The sequence below is a fragment of the Lingula anatina genome, chromosome 4, assembly GCF_051362555.1.
Source record: "Lingula anatina isolate TDL-2025a chromosome 4, LinAna3.0, whole genome shotgun sequence".
Lineage (NCBI taxonomy): Eukaryota > Metazoa > Brachiopoda > Lingulata > Lingulida > Lingulidae > Lingula > Lingula anatina.
Window position 1 is genome coordinate 1,635,223 of NC_141770.1, and position 18,398 is coordinate 1,653,620.

An 18,398-nucleotide genomic window follows, 5' to 3' on the forward strand; every position below is an offset into this window, starting at 1 on the left:
AATTATTATTATTATTATTATTATTATTATTATTATTATTATTATTATTATAGAGTCTGTATTTAATTAAAGTACCCTCACTGAAACACGTTAGATAACATGAAACCACAAAAATATATTTACTAAAACAAATTGTCCATAAAAAAAACCCTGTCTTCTGTAAGAATATATGGATAAATATCACTCAAACTGAAAAGTCAATCTAATGACATAGTAAACAAATTTTTTCAAATGTAGAACCACAAATATAGCTAACTAAAACAATTTTTTGATAAACAGACACACGAGTAAATAACTTTAATTAAGTTAAATAAGATAAAATATATTTATGTTAATCTCCATTTTGCCTGCATACTTATAAATCATCAGACAAACATCATTCTTCCTGGAGACAGTATGCTGACAGAGGACACTGCAACACTGTCATCTATCGTTACCCTACATGTATATGATGCACTAGTAAGGAGTTTAAATGGTGGATTTTCGTGGTGAGGTTATTCCATGTTCAGTATGTGCATGTATTTGTGCATTACACCATGCAACTCAGAGAAACAAGGCAAGCATATATTACTTGTTTTAGAAAATATACATACAGTTAAAGCACAATTTATTACATCCTTATGTATTATGGTGTAATATTGGCCGCAAATCCAATTGTGTCAGCTTGCTGAATTATTTATGGAAAGTTGCTACAGTCTGATGCTCAGCAGTTCTGTAAAAATATTGTTGTACTGGCGAATCCATTTAAGAAAATAGTTTGATATGTTGCACTTCTCATCTGAACGTCAGGTGAAACGTTTAAGGAATTTACCACGAGAAGACAGTCAATATTTGACAAACTGTCACCTGCTTCACAGATATTATACATGATACAATATAAAGGCAGCGCTTTACAATATTACACCAGCACGTAGCTGAAGATACATTTCTCATTGACCGCAAATAGGTTAACCCAGTAACGGGTTGCTCATATGGCATAATACGACTCTGATCTGTTCTATTTCACCTGTATTTGTATTCTGTACCTACAATATAACGGGGAGTTATTTGCAATTAGAGAGGAAATATTCACCAAAAGGAATCTGCTCAATGGCCACGAGGGTAAGCACGAGGCAGAGTAAATATGTCGTGACCTGAAAAGACGTAGATTTGTGGTTCTGTATGATAAAAGCCAAGTACTGTCATTAAGTGATGGCGATGAAGAAAAATGTGAAAACCAAGTTGGTGAAAACCGATGTAGAAAGACTAAGCAGAAACACGTTCATTTGGCCTCATTTTAACATTTTTTTTAAATTTTGATAACCAATCTTAGATGATAGAAATGTCAGACTGAGCCTAGAGAGATCCAACATCTAAAGTTATGACTGTCCAAGATAATACCGATGTTAACAGATAATTTAATCTTGAAATTAGATAGCGTACATGACGCCGGTTTAATTATTTATACACTGATATATTTATGTTCAAAGATTATGGACAAATAGAAGCTGTCCCACCCATCCACATCATTATAGATATGCGAGGTCATTGCTTTTTTCATCATATTGTACCTCTCCTCATATCAACAATCTTCAGATGAAAGAGAATACATTGCTGAAACCAGCGATAGCAACACATGCTCTATGAAAATATGTATTGATGCATAACGTGGAGACTAATAGAATGGGTGTAAGCTGCTGCTGCTACTGCTACTACTCCTACTACTATCCACAACCAAGTGGTCGTAATTGCACTATGTTGATTTTCTCCTATTATTTTCACTTTTGTAAATATTCCGCAGGGTGAAAGCTAGCCGAAGTTAAGAAATGAACACGTTCAGGTATGCCTTCGTAGCATTGATTGAAAAAAAACACATCTGTGTAATTTTTATATTCTAATTAAGTTTAAATCTTTCTGATTACATGTATGTGTGTGTCTTAAAAATGCTTCAGTATCAGTCTATAAGTGAGAAAAGACTGGCCCGACCCTCACCAGCTCTGAACTAGTGTTTGCCAGGGGTAGGGGGTAAAGGGTATCAGGAATGAAAGTCTATTTTTCTCTAATGTCCTACATGAGATGACGAAAATGACCTAAAATCTGCTAAATTGTTACATTCAGTATATGCAAAAGAGTGAGAGGTATCTTCTAAAATGTGACACAATTATTGTTACTTGATGTATTTTAAGTAATATTTGATACTTACCCCTTCCCGGAATATCGTAAAAAGAAGGTGTGTCAATATAATAGTGCGATTAACTTATCCCCCCAAATCAGGAAAATAATACTGCATTCACACGTGCAGTCTATTTGGAGAATCTACGAAGTGGACAAAACCACAGTTTTCATCCCAACTCACGAGCAACGTTAACGTTCAAATACAAGAGCTGTCTCTCCAGTACAGGTAAATTTCTCCCTAACCACAAATAGGTTAACGCGGTAACACATAACTTATATGGCTTGATTAGATACATGGTACTAATATTCTGTATTTAAAATACTGTAACTTACAACAGATTGTCATTCAATACAATAATTTAAGAATATTTATTTTTTGTTACATGACTACGAAGGAGGGGTAGGGCCTAACAATTTTGATGTATTCTGTATACATGTAAATTGGATCTTATTTTATAATAATAGGGCAACGTTGTAATTTTAATTGTATTTGATCAATTGTATTTGGATTGTGCAAATCAAGAAGAGGAAGACAAACAGAGAAAGACTGACAAAGGAACCTTAATGCTCATTTTGAAATGCTAAGTATAAAAAATCAATATTTCTGGTGTATTTATGGTCCCATCGTATACTAAAATATCATTTTACTTTTAAATCACTTAAAAGTTTTAAAGATTTAAAAGTTGATTTTCCACAAATGCAGAGTTCCCTTTGACACTTAAGATACATTTAATCTCTAATTTGATAGAACACAGTAAAATTGATTTAATGATTTAGCCTTTGAGGGTTTTATGTTCAACGTTTACCACAAATGGGGTTTTACTGGCTCACTTCAATAAATATGCGACGTCTTTGCTATTACCATCATATTTTACCTCAGCTCCTAAACACTAATTAAAATCTTCAGATGAAGCGGAATACACTAAAAAAAGAAAAGGAAACATTTGGTCATTGAAAGTAGATTTTGCTACCCGTGAATCATTATGGAGTGACCGAAGGATGGGGATTACAGGTGTACCATGAAAATCTGACTCCCCCCCCATGAAAATTTGACTCCCCCTCCACAAAACTTCATAAATCTTATTTTAATTTGAGTATATGACTGTGATCTTGTAGTATATAAAATGGAGGATACATTGGCACTTTTTTGTAGTTTGCAGGTGAAGTTTTTCATGAAAAAATAAGAAAATTAAAAATGTGCACATAATGAAAATCTGACTCCCCCATGAAAATTTGACTCCCCCTCCACAAAACTTCATAAATCTTATTTTATTTTGAGTATATGACTGTGATCTTGTAGTATGTAAAATGGAGGACATATCAGCACATTTTTTGTAGTTTGCAGGTGAAAATTTTCATGAAAATTAATAATGTGCACTTAACCGCCCATTGCCTCCCCTATGAAAAAGCTATCTATTTCATATTTGATAATCATTTCAACACCATCCTAAACTTTTACTACATGAAGATGGTAAAATATTGGGTGGAAAAGCAAAAAAAAAAAAAAAAAAAAAAAAAAAAAAAAAAAAAAAAAAAAAAAAAACATGAAAAATAAGAAAATTAAAAATGTGCATTTTATCACCCAATGACTCCCCAATGAAAAAGCTATCTATCTAATATTTGATCATCATTTCAACACCTTTCCTTTTAGGATACTTTATGAAAAATATATTCTGATATGACACATAACAATTTTCATTTTCATATAGCTTAGTGTACAAAGTTATCATTATTTATATACAATGAAAACTTTGTGGAAAATAGTGATATAATGACTGAATATAAAATAACTGTCCTTTTCATGGGTGTAAAAATAAATATTATACTGAATTTCTCACTATTTTTAAATTTCGAACACTTTTTGCAAAACTTTTTACCCACAAAAATTTTAATACTTCCAAATATGTTCTCCATAAAGAAAACTAAAAAGTAAAAACATTTAAATGTGTGCTAAATATGAAATAAGTGCTTTTAACTAGATGAGTCAAAATCCAACGGGTACAAGAATGCAAATTTATTATCCATTTAAAATCATCAATCCCTATTTTTCATTCAGCTTTGGGAAAAAATGGGAAAAACAACAGCAAATATAAAATGGGGCCTTTTCCTAATTGGAACCTATAGGAGTCCAAATCCCATGCATATGAAAATGAAGATTTTCATAATTTTTTTCATTTATTTTCACCCAGTATTTTTCAATAAAACTTTTAAATATTTCCAATAATTTTTTTCATAAAGTATCCTAAAAGAAAAGCTGTCAGAATGATCAAATATCAAATAAATAGCTTTTTCTTAGGGGAGTCATTGGGTGTTAGAATACAAATCCTTAATTTTTTCTTATTTTCATGTGTTTTTTTTTTTTTTTTTTTTTTTTATTATTATTTTTTTTTTCACTCAGTTTTTTAACCATCACACTTTCAAGTACTTTCAATAAATTCTTCATAAAGTATCCTCAAAGAAAAGCTGTCAGAATGATCATGAAATATCAAATAAATAGCTTTTTCATAGGGGAGTCATTGGGTGTTAGAATATATATTTTTAATTTTTATTTTTAATGTGTTTTTTTACTCACCCAATTTTTTACCATCAAACTTTCATGTACTTCCAATATGATCTTCATAAAGTATCCTTAAGGGAAAGATGTTGAAATGGTCATCAAGTGCCAATGTATCCTCCATTTTACATACTACAAGATCACAGTCATATACTCAAAATAAAATAAGATTTATGAAGTTTTGTGGAGGGGGAGTCAATTTTTCACGGGGAAACCAGATTTTCATTATGTGCACATTTTTAATAACCTTTTCTTTTTTTTCATGAAAATTTTCACCTGCAAACTACAAAAAAGTTCAATGTATCCTCCATTATGCATACTATAAGATCAAAGTCATTTACTCAAATAAAATGATATTAATGAATGTTTTATTTTAGGGGGGGGGAGTCACATTTTCATAATGAAAATCTGACTGGGAGTCACATTTTAGTCATTTGAGTCAGATTTTCATGGTACACCTGTACGAGACAAATAAACTAGCAACGCGCGTCTTTGTATAGCTAGCACAAAACCGTGAAACAGCTTAAACAAGCATGGAATTGGTCAGAATTCTAAACAAAAAGGCCCGATTAAGAATAAAATAGAAATTAAAAAAATCTTGAAGCCGAAAAACTTTCATACCGTTGGCTTACGACCAACATGGACGTAGGCCCTCATCAGACAGATGTGAGAAGATGTTTCTCACTGACCGCTAGGGGGATCCAGGTTGGACTTTTATCTTAAAAGTTTTTGGGCTAGTGTTTGATATGGTTCATTTATTATGAAATTATGAAGTTGCAGAAACTCAGCCTGAGGATACAAATGGTGCAATGGTGCAATTTGGTACGGTTTAGAACTAAGATTCACCCAGTCATGTCATTATGATTTTAAGAGAGGATCATTGTTTTTTTGTTTTTTTTTTTTTTTTTTTTTTTTTTTTTTTTTTTTTTTTTTTTTCTTTAGAAATCAAAGGGGGTCAGGACCCCCCTTGACCCGCTCTAAATCTGCCACTGCATTAGATAAATAAACTTCTCTTCTCTTAGTAACATTACAGTTGTTTCCCAAAAAGGACCAAACGACTTAGAAAAACTTTTTACTGCCCACACACGTACCAGTGAACTGTGCCTATTCATGAACCTTCAACTTTCAAAAGACTGAAGAACAATATCTTTTATTCTTACTATTTTTTAAATATTTATTTCAAAGGTTACTTAAATCTAATTCCATTTTAATACTTTATCTCTATATTTCATATACACATTCAAAAATATTACTTCCTCTTAATCGTTCTTATCTATGAAATGTGATAAAATTTATAGCGTAAATAGGAAAATGTCTAAGCATATAACTCTAACTGAACATATGAATGATAAGATGTCGCGCATGTACAGTGTGGAATATACATGGGCGTAATAAGATTGAAAAATTAAGACTTACTTTACCTAACCACACAAAAATTTCTGCTTAAGACGGCTGAAACCCGCATTAATTAAGCTAGAATGTCTTCAAAAATACTAAATATTTCAAACATTAGGTAAAATCACTGATCAAGAATGCATTTCCGTGTTCTTTGTGGTTTAATTAAGAAAGGCTTCTCGATTTTAGTGGATGGATCGAAGATTTTCTGAAATCTCCTGAGGGGGGGGGGGGAGGGGGATAGCAACAAGACATCAATACTGAAGGATTGTTGATGTTGATCGTTGATGTGAGTGGACGGGGACAAAAAAAAACCCTTGGTTTTTATGGTCCCCTCGTATGATTATTTTTGTCTGAATTCTGGGTTGACATTCAGTTTGCGAATTATAACTCACTGAGCAACATACTTGTAATGTTGTGAGGCAATAAAACTGGTTGACTGAGAAAGAAAAGACGGGAGAATTGGTCTGCTCAAAGGCATTACTTAAGCATAACATGGCGCTGACTGGCAGATTCGAGCACCACTATAACATAAAGCAATTTCGCCCATATCTTAATATTCTGCTCTACATTGGGGTCACAGTTTACAAAGTTTTTCTAATGATCTGAAGTTTCTTTAATGTCTAGAATATATAGTTTTGTGGTAGATAAGCAATTTACAACTACAATGTTTTAAAATGAAACATTTGAACTAGATTCAGGCCCGTAGCTAGCAGTTTCAAAAGGGTGGGTCCTTTTTACTGGAACCATCGTGCACCTTGAAAACAATTTATGCAGAACGGACCTTATCCAGGCATAAAGGGCATTTTTTCGAACCTCCAACCCGCCCAGGTTTCGGGCCTGAGATTATTTAACTGTCAGCGTAGAAGATCTCACCTGCAGCAAAATGACAAAGACCACCATAGCATGCGTTGAAATTCACTGTAAAAACTGAATAAGAGAGATATTAAATGGACCTTGAGATTCTTCTCTCTCTCTCTCTCTTAGTTATTTTTATTTGTAAAACCCACAACTCATCTGCATTAACCTACACACCTTAATAGAACGAGCATGCGCACTCTCAGTTTGTCAACGTGGAGAATTGCTACGTGCCCATCTTTAAAAGTTGTATAAATAAGAAGAAAGGGACAAAGAGCGTCGCAGTTGCCATTTCTTCTCGCAGTCTGCAACGCATTCGACAAGAAAAGAGTATTCTCTTGAAGATGACAAGACAAACAGGCGTGGCCGTGCTTCTGATCATCGCTTTGACGACGGTGACATCCGTTACTGGCGCTGGTCCCATCCCTCTTACTCCGGAGGAAGAGGCGCAAAGAGACGCTGCTGCGGCTGATATGGCTACCCTTCCAATGGAGCATCAAATGCTACCTGGACTGCCCCCTGGTCCAATACGTAAGTTTCATTTTTTCACTACAATTGCAAAAGTGACCGAATAGGAAAACGAAGATTAATCGTTGATGACCTTAATTTAGTTGTTGGTAAGAATGTTATTCTGCTGCAGCTTTCAAGTAATTTGAATAACTAACGCTACCGTATTACAGAGATTATATTATCAAGTGTTATACTTTCAAGTATTTGGTTGAGATTTTAAGTTCTCAAAAGTGTGTTTTACTTAAATTATTAAATCTGTATTTTTTGTAACGAAACATATCCAACATGTTGCCTATAATTTATATTTAAAGAAAGAAAGAAAGTTAGTCAAAGATAAAATTCTTCAGGAAATCATGACTGTGTACATCAAATGTTTTTTTTTTTTTTTTAGAAACATGACCAATGTTATCTTTTTGCTGTATTACTTAGTTTAATAATATTTCGTGTAAAATTTGACAGATATTACATAAATTGAGAATTTCAGCTCACACATTAATGAAAGAAAACGGTAGACAGTAATATACATCGAAATATGAGACATTGCAAAATTAATGTACTGTAGCACAGGTGAATTTTAGGTCATTTTATTCTATATTGACATGTCCTTGTTATTCCGATTTAAGAAAACCGTACATAAAGTGTTACCTGCACTATTAGATGACACCTTCAGTATACAAATTTGCAGAATTGTCGTCTTCAAGCAATGATAAAGAAACTAGAAATCTAGGTAGACTGCGATTTCTCACACTTCTTCACAAGGAGGAGTTAGTGAAAGGGGCCAGCAGAGGGCTAGATGGTACTGTATGACAAATAAGATGACTAGTTTGAAAGTTATTGGGTTTACTACTTTCGAACAGCTGTTCAAATCGTGTATCATGCCTATCATGCCTATGGGGGTTTTGGTCACCTCCGGCTATATTGAAAATATACAATTACGAGCCGTTGGGTTTTATATTGGAGTACACAGATTTACACCAATATTAGCACTTTACGGTGATGGCGGTTGGATGCTACTAGTTTACATTCAATGAATGTTCATAATTAGATACTGGAATAATATTAATAGCCAATTAATAGCCATGGATAACAATAGACTTGCCAAGAGATTGTTTGAGTACTTAGAGCTGACACATGGGGAAATGATCCAATTATACAAGGTGTTATGGAAAAAACAATATCTGGAAAAGCCAACGCTAGGAACATATACGCTTTTCAAAAAAAAAAAACCTTCAGTTGTGAGTGATATGTTAGGCTGTCTATGGGTAAGATCAGTACTGTGCCAATTTAATAATAATAATAATAATAATAATAATAATAATAATAATAATAATAATTTATTCGAGCATTAAATGTGACAGTTACATTTGTTAGCCCTCTATACTACAAATAGATAAATAAATGAATAGATAGTTACATATCAATATGGATTACTACTTATACAGTGTTTTAAAAGTACTTATTACAATTGTAAATAGTTCAATACACTGGGAGAACACACATTTTACTTTTATAGGCTTATAGCTATATGTATCTAATGTGCCATGCTTTTGGTACATATAATATAGCAGGAAGAGGCTACTTCAGTGTGGCGGATGCTCATTTCTTTTTGAAATTGCCCTCTGGATGTATTTACCAACAGCGTGCAATTCTTTCTCATTTTCTGGGCTTAATATGATTTTAACCTTCTCGTCACTGCTTGCTAGGTGATGTATGTCACATTTAGGGAATAGTTTTAACATGCCCTCCCTCTCTTTTACATGGTGTCTACATTCCAGAAGGAAATGCACTTCATCCTCGATTGCAGGACAGTGGGGACATAATCTTTCTTCGCGTGGTGTTTTAGGTCTGGTGTAGCGTCCTCTTTCCATTTCCAGATTATGATCACTGACTCTAATTTTAGCCACTTCCCTTTTTAATGACTGAGGGGCATTAGTCAGCAGGTACTTTTCAATTTTGTAGGACTTTTTTATGAGACTATAAGTTTTTTTTAACTTGGTGCTTTGTGGATCAGTTAACTCTTCCCATAACGTTTTTTCAATTTTAGCATTGATTTCTTCTTCAATATTGCAATATGTATGGATTTGCTGAACCCCTGGAACATTTCCACCGTGAAGATCCTAAGTTGTTAACATAGCATTAATCGAGCCTGTGCTTGCTCAAAAGGCATTTGGTTAATTTTGTTTAGGGTCATTTTCTTTTCTTTGAATATTTCTTAGGCCAAAACTTCACAGCCATAAAGGAGTTTTGGCCTTACCACTTTGTCAAACAGTTTTAAATTTGGAGAGGTGAGGATAAGTTTTGTGACGAAAGTGTACCTTTCAATAAGAACATTGCTTTCATTGCTTTCAATTTTAGATTTACTATTGCTTTTTTCATTGATCCAGTGTCAGTAAAGGTAATACCAAGGTACGAATTCCCCCCCAATGCCCAGCTTGAGTAGTTTGAGGAAGAGTCCTTTATGCCACACTGTGTCGAAGGCCTTTTCAAAATCAATAAAACATGCATGCACATTTTTGTTCTTGCTTATGCTTCTGTTGATTAGTGACTTGAGAGGGTAAATGTGTAAATGGTTCTGTACCCCGGTCGAAAGCCAGCTTGTTCTTGGCTCAATTTGTCTTCAGCTTCAATATGCTTGCTTAATCTTGTAGCTAATATAACATTAAAGAGTTTCCCCATACAACTGGTTATGCATATTCCTCTGTAGTTAGAGGGGTTGTTGCATTCCCCGGACTTGTATATTGGGATTATTATTCCCAGTTCCATGTTTCGGGAATTTCAGTACTTTCCAAAACTAAGTTGAAGAGCTTGGTGATGTCCCCTGTTAGGTACTCTTTACCTGCTTTCAACATCTCATTGGAGATCACATCTTCACCTGGTGCCTTTCCATTCTTAAGTTTCTTTATTGCATTTTTCACTTCACTTATTGTGATGAGGTTATCGAGGATTTGCACCCCAGGTAGTGCCAGGTTCCTGCTGTGCGATCTCTTTGTCTATTTCATTGTCACCCGTGTGGGTGTCCCACAGAGGTGTTGGAAATGTTGAAACCAGGCTTCTGCACTTATAAAGTTCCCACTTTTTTCAGTTTCTTTAAGGCTTTTCAGGGTCTGCCAAAAAGCTTTTGGGTTTTTCTTTTCAATACTGAGCATTTTTTCCAACAGTGCATCTTTGTATTCCTGTTTCTTTTGTTTTATCAATTGCTTGTACTTTTTGGTTGCTATATGATATATGTTTGTGATATAAATTGATTTTGTGGGTCTTTCTGTAATTGTTTTCCAAGCTGTTTAATATTTCTTCTGATTTCTGTGCTAGTTTTATCAAACCATGGATGTTGTTTAATCCTTTTGTTCTTTCTTCTACTTTTTTGCATACGCTTCTTTTTTCTAAGAGCGTTATTTGCCGCATTTTCTATAACCGATGCCACTGCAGAGCATAACTCACTAACACCATTTTTTTAAAGCTGGGAATTTGGTATGCTGTACATCACTAAAAGTCGCCAGGCTCTCTTCACTTTCTAGGGCACTTAGGAATTTTTCAGGGGAGTCCTTGTCCCACGCATACCTATCATTTAGGTTTTTCACTATTTTAGTGTTACCTTTCTCTTGATAACCCACACAATTAATTGCAAGATCTATCAAGCAGTGATCTGACAGGTAATCTATGGGATGGACTGTGAAGAAACTAACCTTTCTGAGCATCCTGTCACTTACAATTGCGTAGTCAACCGTGCTACACCCTTGATTGTTAAAACGTGAAGTATCCCAAGGAATCCCCCATTGTTCTTCCATTTACTATCCTAAGATTACTGCTAGCACACAATTCTAAGAGATTTCTACCTTGTGTATTGATGACTTTATCAAGGTTGCTTCTGTTTCTTATCTGACTGTCTGTGGCATAACTGTTAGGCACTGTTATCCCAAAATCATTATCGTTTTTGATGAGATCAGGGAGGACACCTGCACGGGCATTGAATCTCCCATGAGGCATAGGTAACCTTGCTGCTGATAGAAAGCTACTTCATTTTCAAAAATGTCAAGGGTGGCTTCATCGGCTCTGCCACTGTTTGGTTTCAAATAGACTGCACAGATAAAAATATCATTTTCGAGGCCAAATTCAGTGCCTGATAGCTTCAACCACAGCAGATTCTCAATTTTACTATTCAACAATGTCAGTGCACTGTTAAGTTCCTTTTTGTAGTATACTACAATTCCCCCGGAGGGTCTACCCTTCACTTTTCTTTTCTTTCTTAAGAAGTGGCTGTGAGTGCTTGTGGGCAGGGTTACTTTTGATCTCGTTGTAGTAAAGTTTCAATGCATACAAATATATCGAAGTTTTGCATTGTTTGAATAAAGTTATCATCAGATAGCTTGTTTGACAGTCCTCTTACATTTCTCATACCTATACGTAGCAATTTATTGTTTTGACTATTTGTGTACTCCTACTTAGATTCGTTTAATCACCAGGTGTTCATGTAAAAAAAAAAAAAAAAAAAAAAAAAAAAAAAAAAAAAAAAAAAGCTGCCTTTCATTTAAATGTATAAATAACTACTGAGTAAGAGCATAATAAATTAGTTGAATACCAAGATTATATAAATACATGTTGACACTATTCTTTATTCTGTAAAGGAGGTTTAGGAGGTTTTCCTTTCCTCATTGACAACAATATAATAAATTCTTTCCTGAGTAAGCTTCCTTTGGAGAGTTCTATAGAATCATAGGGCAGATAATATATATCCTTAAAATGTTATTTGAGATAAAATACTTGTTTTCATTTGATCTTCAAAGTTTTAGTTCATTTCTAACTGTAATCAATGTACCAAGTAAATAATATCTGTACTTACAAACTGCTTCGAGTTGCAATACCTCTTTTCATAATTAAACCCCTTGCTCTATTCCAATTTACTTATCAATTTGTTCAGGGACTCGTACAGAGTTCTTAGTTCATTTTGGATGTCTTTTTCCTGGCTTCTGTATGCCGGAGCATCCTGTACACGACATTCTCTGCGCAGGTTTTCTGGGGTTGCGTTGTTTGGGCGGATCCTTTGACTCCCTTGAGGGCGCATGTTTGGACACCTCCCAAGATCCCATGTTAGGTGTTGGGCAGTTTGAGTATCGTTTCGGGTATTTGCACTGGCGTAATATGGATGCCCAGTTTCAGCTTTAATATTACACGCCAGTACTGAACTTCCTTTTTGGTTTAGGTGTATTCCATCCCTATGGAACATATTTCTTCTGCAGATTTTCTGTCATTCCATATGTAGCACACGTTTTCTAGGGTATCACAGAATTTACTAAAAGAATTGTTTGTTGTCACCGTTTTTGGTTGAGGTCCCAGCTGTCCCACCTGGGGAGTATACTGGAGATTATGATCTTGCTGTCCTTGTACTTCCTTCGTGTTGAAAGGACAAGTTCTTGCACATGGCACAGGATATCCTTTGGCTGTTCGTGGCTGTTTACGTTGTTGGAGCCCATGATAAACGTGATTGATATTGGTCGGCCAAAGTCTCTCTCTTCTACCAACTGTTGCGCATCCTTTAATACTTTGCCATTCAAAGCAACGCATTTATTATGGGTGCGTGGGAAAAGCTTTTGGCTTACCAGACATTTTCCAATTGAATCTGAGATTACCACATGTTCACACGGTTTCTTTGCCTATACTCTAGTGTGCCTTTGAGTACCCGTACCTGTTGTCGTAGGTATCTCTGTGATGGAGCATCCTCATCTGCTCTATTGCATTTGTATTCTTCTGCTCATGGGGTATTGCTTCGTTTGTCTCTTTGCAGTTGTTCACAATGATAGTTTGCTCTCTGTCATTTTCACCTGTATGTGTGGGGATTACTGTGCCTTCAGTTTCACTAATTTCATCTGCAGCAGTGTCACTTGTCTCATTGTTTCTACTCCTGACATCTGTTTGTGGTAGTGTGGTGTTACGTAGCCTTTGTTTCCACAATTGCTTTGTTTGCACTACCTGTGCTGGTTTGAGGCGGTGGGGTAAGGGTGTTAACAGCCATTGTTTTTTACAGTAACTGTGTTGGTGCTGGCTGCCACTAATCTGTAGGAAGGCTTTGCACACTGTGTTGAGCCATCAGTGATGTTTATCTTGCATTGAGTACTATTATCTGTGGCTGCTGGAGGATCACACTGTATTCCCATTTCAATGCCCTTGTTGTTTAGAGAAGACAGCTGGCTATGTAGATTATCCACTGCTACTGTCAGCTTAAACATCTGAGAAGTTAATTGTTAATTCGTTGTTGCTAGATTTGGTTTCCTGCCTCTTGAGGTCTGATGTTTGTAAATTTGAGTGTACTGATTTTCAACTGTTTGTAATGTCTCCTGTACTTTGTTCATGTCTTTTTCTATTCTCAGCGCCTTCAAATTTGGACCGGTCTTGGTTTTAAAACCCTTTGGTGTAGCTTGTGAGACTCTTTTTGATGCAGATAATTTAGATGCAGATAACTGCCACTGAAGCTTCGTCCCGCCTTTTCAAATTGTGTGATAAGGAACATGGTTGAAGATGAGATTCATTTCGTGTTGGTATGTCCCCTATTCAAAGACATGCGATGTAAGTTTCTTGGAGACTTGGACTGTTATCACGATGACAGGGAAGAGTTATCTAAAACACTAAGAGACTTATTTATAAATTAACCTAAAGGTATGGCAATTTATTTAAAGAACAGTTTGAGTTCAGCTCATGAGTTGAGTGTACCATAAGTTATAGTGTTTACTTAGTTATAATCTTCAACCTTAATCATAGCTTTTTTGTTTTGTTTTGTTTTGTTTTGTTTTGTTTCTAATATATGTACAAAGTTCGGTGACCTGTAGGCCCACGAATCCGGGTGATTTGTATATCTCTATCACATGTCATGTTAATAAATAAATATCATTACTATTCCAAACAACACATTCGGATTGGGTATTTATCCCAGATTTATCTTGTGACTCTGTAAGGTTGAGTAACAGGAAAACTAAGTGAAGAACTGGGTAGGTGTAATATTCCTCTTTCCAATCCTCTTAAATCTGTTAAATGCTAGCAAGGGTGGATCCGGGTAGATCTTCTGCCAATTACAGCTTTTTTTGTAATATCTTTTTTAATACCGTTTTTAGTGAACGTGAATATGTGTCGCTGTTTTTACATCACTTTTTATACCATCAGTTACAAAGATTTTTAATAAAAAAGTTTACTTCTTTTCAAATTCCTCATTTGATGTATTGTTTCTTGCGAATCAATGAGATCATTTAATAATGACGGTGGACATTTTATGGAGGTACTGGAACGTATCCAAATTAGTGTTCCTTTATCATTCAACTTGCCACTGTTCATTTCAGCGCCAATCCCGGCTTGTGAATGCCATGCACATGGTGATGTCCGCTATGTTACGTGTGATGGGAGAGCCTTCAGATTTAACACTCCGCCCGGAGATGTTGGTATAATGGCAAAGTCTATAGGTGGCTGGCTTTGGTATATAATAACGGAACAAGAATTCTTTGATGACGGTCCGAAGACTCGTCTGACAAAGGTGAAATACCAGATTTTTTCTCACTACGTGATCATTGAGTACAAAGACACTCCAGATCCAAATGGGCTGTACACAATAACTGTAAGTATTCTCTTCCTCTACTCTCTCCATCCTCTGCCCTCTCTCTCTCTATCTCTCTCTCAGACCACTTAGTATACTACTTCCAATAGGTAATAACTTGCCTGCGTCCTGTGAACTATTTAGCTACAAAACATTGTGTTCATATATATATATATATATATATATATATATATATATATATGGTTGATAATAGACGGTTTCCACTGCATTCTTCTTATTATTATCCAGACAACGGAGGAGGTGGTATTTGTAACTGTTAGTGGGTTTGTTTGATGTTTGTTATTTCGAAATCTTCGACTCAGTTATTTGTCTTGGAAGAGGCTGCGCTCTCTCCATCCTTTACCTCTGACGAGAAGGTTATATTTTTGTTACAATTGTTACTTCGGAATGCCCCCTATAAGGGATTATCGAAGTATGTTGATAAGCGTTCATGTGTGTGTGTGTGTGTGTGTATGTGTGTGTGTGTGTGTGTGTGTGTGTGTTGGTTTTCAAGTTTTGAATGTCTATGTGCATTTTCTTGCTCACAGTACTAAATGTATCATTCTGATTGTTTTGTGGATTACTGGTAAATGAACTTGACCACAAATTTTGGGGATGATACGTATAATCCAAAGGCCCACTTATACCAGAAAACACTGCATAAAATGCAGCGAAATTCCAAGTCCCATTACTATCTTGTCATGCATGTGTCAGGAGACGAGTGGATGTTAAAAGTTTGACTCCCGGAATGATAACAAATTTGTCTTTTTTCCCTTTCCTTTTTTAATTATTAAGAACAAAATCTTATCTTCATTCTTTTTCTATGAATTGATTTATAATTGATCAAGAATAATGATGGCCATAACATTGTTTTCAAATAAGTACATGTGGAGACAAACGTCATTGCTGCATGATTTAAAGGTCCGTGTATGGGGAGAGGGGGCAAAGCCAATAGTGACAACTGTATACCCAGTTTACATCTCAAATGCATACATTTTTGGTAGAATTTTGCTACTGATGTTAAGGGATTCCGAAGTCTGCGCTCAGTTGAGTTGGGTCATCTGGTTTGTTTGTTTGTTTGATTGTTTGACTGTGAAGCCCAAAGAAAGTAATAAACAAATTTTGATGAAATGTTCAGGATAGATCACAAGTGGCACAAGGACGAAATTATTAGAATTTTGTGATGATCATTCGATGAATAATAATAAATGAATTAACTAACTATGTACAGATTTTCATGAAATTTACAGGATATGTAAGAAATTAACCAATTTCATAAATTTTTAGGAGAGGTCAGAAATGGATAAAGAAAGAAATGAGAAGATTTGGATCCATTAATTAATACTAAGTTATTTGTTGTAAAACAGGTTGTGCAATCTGAGTTCTTTTCTAGTTATATATTTCATGCTTATTATTATCATTATTATTATGGAAAGATAACACTATCGGGATTTTATCATCATTGCAGGTGGAAAATGATATTATACCTGGTCCGCCGCTGTTTGTTGATGCTGTAAGCCTTGGTCCTGCTGGGGAGACTGGTGTTTTGTTCGTGGGGGGCGGTTTTCATATCTCGGTAATTGATGTAGGTGGCGATTTGTACATTGAGGTTAGTTGCACGCTCCTGCCACCCGTCCTGTTCGACATTAGGATACGTGTGGCACGACATTGTCTCCAGATTCACATCCCTCCGATCTGGCAATCCTGGATGGAAGGGATATGTGGAGATTGGAATGGATTTCCAGCAAACGATGTTGTCGCTCTTGCCGGCTTTCCACAGGTTTTACCCGCGCCGGTAATGGGATTCCCTTTCCAACAAACGACGACGATGCCGTAAGTAGATTGTATTTTATCTGGAATATGTGTAAATAAAACACACAAGATTGCTGAAGTTAATATCTCTCTATCTCTATCACACACTCACACACAAACACACACATACACACACACACACACACACACACACACACAGCACCCGACGCCGATGACGTTAGTGGATTGTATTTTACCTTGAATATATATATCTTATACATGTATCCACGAGATTGCTGAAGTAACTTTCTCTCTCTCTCTCTCTCTCTCTCTCGCTGCATCTCCCAGGAAACGTTTTTACTAAAAACGTATTTCGCACCCAACTCATCAGATTTAAAAACATTAATTTTGTGTCCTGATTTTTCAGGATTTTGTTATTCCTCACATAAATAATTTGTCTCTACCGAAATCATGACAGAAGCCGACAAAACTATAACCTTTGTCTCATTTCTCTTTAAACCAGGATATAACTCTACGATCCATGGCGTTATGACCAAAGAGCGACTACCACCAACTCTGTACAAACAGTGTCTTCTTTCTCCAGTCACTAATTTTCATGTGGAACACGGGAAGCGCTGGACGCCGTTTTATGTTCCACAGCCGTTGACTTAGGTTACTACGGACCATGTCACAAATTGCTCAAAGCCTTTTCCAAGGGAATCTTTCTATCTTTTGACTTACCGAATTGAGAACAGTTGATAATTTGATTTTCTCACTTATATTTCTTTGGTGAACGTCCATTTGAGAGTCGAAAATTCACAAAGGAACGGAATCATGGACAATGGAGCTGAAATTTGTGGGGGTGCAAGCTACTCTTTCGGTTCTAAGATAACTATTTTTTGTTTTTGATTTTAACATTGATCGAGGTTTTTAATGCCTTGAAATGCAAATTCTTGCATGTGTTTTTTTTTTTTTTTTTTTTTTTGTAAAAAGGTTGAATTAAACAGGTGTATGACATTATTTCGAGGATGTAATCAAATTTGGAGAAATCTCCAAACACAAGACTGACATTGACAGAGAAAAAACATTTGGCATTTAAAACAAAGGCAGTGTGTCACAAAAGAAGAACGTACTTCTAGTACTTTAAAAATATTCACAAGTTTCGATTGATGAGGCTCACCTGGTGAAGTACAGTGGAAACGTGATTTAAATTGGGTACGATATAGTGACAATAGCTTCAGGTGTTTTAACGTTTTAATTTTTAATTTATATTTCTCTTCAATTCGTTTCGCCGTGCTTGTGGCTTAAAATCGTTATAAAATGGTATCATTGATATCAAATAACTGTAGTTTGTTTTAATTATGTTAAAAGAGGAAAATGGTAAAATCCACTGAAATTTTTATAATTTGTCTAAACTTTTTATATTTTAAAGACATCTTCGTTCAAAACAGCCCTACAACATCATGTAAAAACAAGTCCTTTCTCGTACTGGTTCTGTGACTATTTATTTTACACTCAGGCATCATTTTTAATGATAATAATAAATAATTTAAAAGGTTAAGACATTAAGTAAATAGCAATGTCTCAAAACGTTTCTTATAA

At 35.2% G+C, this 18,398-nt stretch overlaps 2 protein-coding genes across 2 annotated transcripts in view; both read left to right on the forward strand.

The window, feature by feature from the left end:
• The window catches only part of LOC106181710 (uncharacterized), a 44,723-nt gene that overhangs the window by 13,823 nt on the left and 12,502 nt on the right, over positions 1-18,398 (forward strand). The window lies entirely within an intron of this gene.
• On the forward strand, positions 7,234-18,139 carry LOC106181727 (uncharacterized). Its single transcript, XM_013566191.3, has 4 exons — positions 7,234-7,492; positions 14,794-15,065; positions 16,513-16,877; positions 17,320-18,139. Exons 1-4 carry the CDS (start codon positions 7,306-7,308, stop codon positions 17,324-17,326), a joined length of 831 nt encoding a protein of 276 aa, XP_013421645.2. The 5' UTR covers positions 7,234-7,305; the 3' UTR covers positions 17,327-18,139.

Excerpts from the sequence above, each read along its gene's own strand:
- LOC106181727 (XM_013566191.3), top strand. The coding sequence starts at position 7,306 with ATGACAAGACAAACAGGCGTGGCCGTGCTTCTGATCATCGCTTTGACG. Across the intron at positions 7,493-14,793 it reads ACTGCCCCCTGGTCCAATAC|CGCCAATCCCGGCTTGTGAA; the intron begins GTAAGTTTCATT and ends TGTTCATTTCAG. Across the intron at positions 15,066-16,512 it reads ATGGGCTGTACACAATAACT|GTGGAAAATGATATTATACC; the intron begins GTAAGTATTCTC and ends TCATCATTGCAG.